At 36.6% G+C, this 3,755-nt stretch overlaps 1 protein-coding gene across 1 annotated transcript; it reads left to right on the plus strand.

Annotated features, from left to right (window-relative positions):
• The first annotated feature begins 980 nt into the window (after window positions 1–980).
• Window positions 981–3,280, plus strand: LOC113330645. Its single transcript, XM_026577471.1, has 2 exons — window positions 981–1,107; window positions 1,607–3,280. Exon 2 carries the CDS (start codon window positions 1,835–1,837, stop codon window positions 2,363–2,365), a length of 531 nt encoding a protein of 176 aa, XP_026433256.1. The 5' UTR covers window positions 981–1,107; window positions 1,607–1,834; the 3' UTR covers window positions 2,366–3,280.
• Window positions 3,281–3,755: the final 475 nt, after the last annotated feature.

The following is a 3,755-nucleotide window of genomic DNA, read 5'->3' on the forward strand; positions in this document are numbered from 1 at the left end:
TTATAACTTCGCTCGACCAAATTTGGTTTTGGTCCGTAGTCTAGACCAAATATATTCTGAAATTTGGATATAGTTTGTTTTTTTGATCTTTACTCTGTTCGACTGTGTCACGTATCTGGACCAAATATTTGGGTTTAATCGTACATTGCAGTTGCTCTAAGGAACTACTGAACCGTCACATTTACGATGTAACATTAACTGGACCATATTGTCAAGTGACCGTCGAAAATGAAGAATGCCGTTTCGTCTAAGGCCTGTGTGGATCTTTTCATAGGATGCCGTTCTAGTACGTATGATACTGCGATGCAGTCTAGTGATTGATATCGATGGGAACTAAAAATTCTGCCAAGGAAATTTATCACTAATTTTTGTTTTCTTTGTGGAGAGTATTGCTGGTGCTGGATACAGGATACGCATGTTGTGTGTCAGCCTTTTGCGGTGGATAGAGTAGCTAGACAAGTCCAGTTTCCACGAAGCCTTTGTTTACCTAGGTATAAAGTTATTAGCAAGCTATTATAGATCGTTTAATCAATACAAGGAAATGTTAATTATTTGTCTCAAGTAACTTTCAAGTGGTTGCCGGATCAATTGTTATTGGGAATTAAACGAAAATGTCCCTCTGCTAATATATAAATTAGAGAAGTGTCCTTGTTTCGAACAGAATTAGAGAAGTGTCCTTCAGTTAGTGTTTTCCGTCCAGATCGGAGTTAACTCGCCGTTGACGCGAGTTGGTCCCACCAATAAACATTAAATAATCACTAAGGATTACCAATTTAGCCCTGCCAAATTATAAACTCGGGTTAATCTGATGGAAAAATCAGATCCATCTCGAGGATGAATCTCACGGCGGATAAGGGGTACACATGTAACAAATTGTGGTCACGATCTGGACGGCTAATAAAGAAGACACGTGTGATCGTATGGATAAAGTGATTGATATATATTAAAGGAGAGAAAACCCTAAAACCCTAACCTAAACACTTTCCATCTTTGCCGCCTCTCTCTTCTTTTCTTCCCTTTCTCCGTCTCCTCTGCGTTTCTGTTGACGAAGAACTGAACCTGGGTAATCGAAGATAGTGAAGATGAAAATGATCCGGCCAAGGAAACGTAAAACTTGTTTTTTTTTTTTTTTTTAATTCTCGAAAGTATGCTATAGTTTTAGGGTTTCAGTTCATGTATTTTCAGTGATTAGGTTTATGTGTAGATCTATTTCTGTAGTTTTAGGGTTTATGGATTGCTCGAATCAGTGATAAAAGTGTTGTTTTATTATGCTCTTGTTCTCGATGTGATTCTGTACATTTAGGGTTTATGATTTTTTCGATTTGCTAGATGAAATGAAATTGATTCGATCCATTTACCCTTTTTTTGGTCACTGATTTTTTCGAATCCCTAATTTAATTTATAAATTTGGGTTTTTTTTCGAAACCCTAATTTTAAAATTTTGGGATTTTATAATTTGTCGATTCATGGATGATTTTGATTGGTAATAATGCTTCATATGTATGTTACAATATGAATTGCTTGTACTATTTCTATTTCTGTGTGTGTATATTATGAGTATGGTTGCTGAATTGTTTATATGGTTTTCTGCTTGTTGTATGTGCAGAAGAAGATTTGTTAGGTACCCAAAAGGGAGTTTTAGGGTTGAATTTTTCACTAGTAACAAATACACTTTTTATCATGATTTGGATTTGAAGTATGTTGGTCTGGAAAGTATGTTGACTGATAGGATTATGTGGGAGATGAAGATAAGTGAAACCAAGATGCTGAATTTGTTTTGGTTTACTCCTGATAACATACAGAGCTGATTACCAATGATGAAGAGTTATTTTCAATGTGGAACAAGGCTGAATATCAAGATGATGTTTATGTGCATCTTTACTTCATTATTAGTGACAAGGTATTGAGGTCTGGTGATGAATGCCCATCATCTTCAGGGGTTACTAATGAAGTTATGTATTTAACACCTACTAAGAAGGTGACAAGTGACTCTGAGATGGTGTTTTCTACACCTAAGAAGAATGTGACACATGAAGATGACTTTGTGTTTTCTACACCTAAGAACAAGGCTGTTAGCAATTCAAAATTAGTTTCTCCTGCTACTAGGAAAAGTCCAAGGTTGGTTTGTAAGTCAATTGATGCTCAAATAAATACTGCATTTGAGAGGTTACTTTTGAATGATGAGGATATGTGCCATCCAGATGATAATGTGGATGTAGAGTATGAGAACATTCAACTAGATAATGTGGAAGAGGATCTGTGCCATCCGGTTGATGATGATAGAAGTCTACCATGCTTTGATGATGTGGATAATGATATTGACATAGCTGATGTCAGAGATATTGTTGCACTGCAGGTAACATAATTGGTAGTTGTGTTTATTTCTGCAAACTTTTAGCATGTATTTTCCACTGCAGTTCTTCTTACAAGGTTGATTTTGGAATGAACATGCATTGAACACATGGTTTATGTTACCACAAGCAAAGCAACACTTGTTGGCAGGGAGATGAACATCCAAAGATTTAACAACATCTATTGCAGCTACAAACCATTCAAAATAGTTGCAGATGGAGCAGTTAAAGAACTTCTCACCAGGATGATCAGCAGTTTGAGACAGCAACATTCTCCTAACACCATTGCAAGGTTCATTCTTGCACTTAGAGTTGATCCATGGACACTGAATTGGTGGATGATTATCTATTTCACACATTGAATATAAACTGTTACAACTGCTGCTGCTGCTGCTAAGTACCTCACCCATACTACTACTGACATTAAATTTGTGCATAACTCCATCCATTATAGGAAAAAACTTAGATGATTTTGCAGATTTTTATGTTCTGCAGATTCAAAAAAATGGAAGAGATAGTGGTTTTATAGTACGTGGAGCATATTATGACCATTCAACGGTCATATTTGGGTGACAGAGCTGACGTGTCAGATTTGCCATGTCATCATGGATGATGTGTACAAGTAGCCACGTGTAAAGGATTCCACGTCATCTTGTACAGTTAACTACCTATAGTTAAATGTTGAGGACATGTTTTTCCACATTTGGGTGTAAATACGTCTGACATGGCAATGAATTTTTGGAAACAAAAATCCCGATGGGAAAACTTAACAGAGGGATATATTTCTAATTCTGTTTGAAAGAGTGACATATTTGTGATTACAGTTATAAAGAGGGACGTTTTGTTAAAAAACCCGTGTTATTCGATGATAACGTATGGATCGGGTAATGAAAAGAAGCTCAATGAAGTAGACAAGCACTCTTCTGTAATTTCTGGCCACATCAACTCATTTGGATCAGTTATCGAAAATGTTAGGTCAACCACATATGCAAGCTCATACAATACGACATAGATTCAGCCATCCATTAGGCGGCAGAATATTACGTCGTCAGACAACAACAAAAATAGGAAACGGAGTCGGCTCTTGACCTCTGAAAAAACCGTAACCTAACATTCTTGTAGCCAGTGAGGCTGTGACTGACTGACCTGCGAGGAAAAACCAGGTACCAGTTAATCCCGAAATATAATATTATTAAATCAACAAAATGTTTTGTATTCCAATCATGACCACGATATATGAGTATGATCACTTTGAAAATCAACTTTGTTTATTTGGTTCGCAAGTACTCTAGAATAGAAACTTTCTAATGATCTAAGGCTAACCTATATGGGCTAGATATCTAGCAGCTAGATTGGCCATCCATGTCAGATAGGGCAACCTCCTAAGTCCTATGATATTGCTAA

The sequence above is a fragment of the Papaver somniferum genome, unplaced genomic scaffold (genome assembly GCF_003573695.1).
Source record: "Papaver somniferum cultivar HN1 unplaced genomic scaffold, ASM357369v1 unplaced-scaffold_118, whole genome shotgun sequence".
NCBI classification, from domain to species: Eukaryota; Viridiplantae; Streptophyta; class Magnoliopsida; order Ranunculales; family Papaveraceae; genus Papaver; species Papaver somniferum.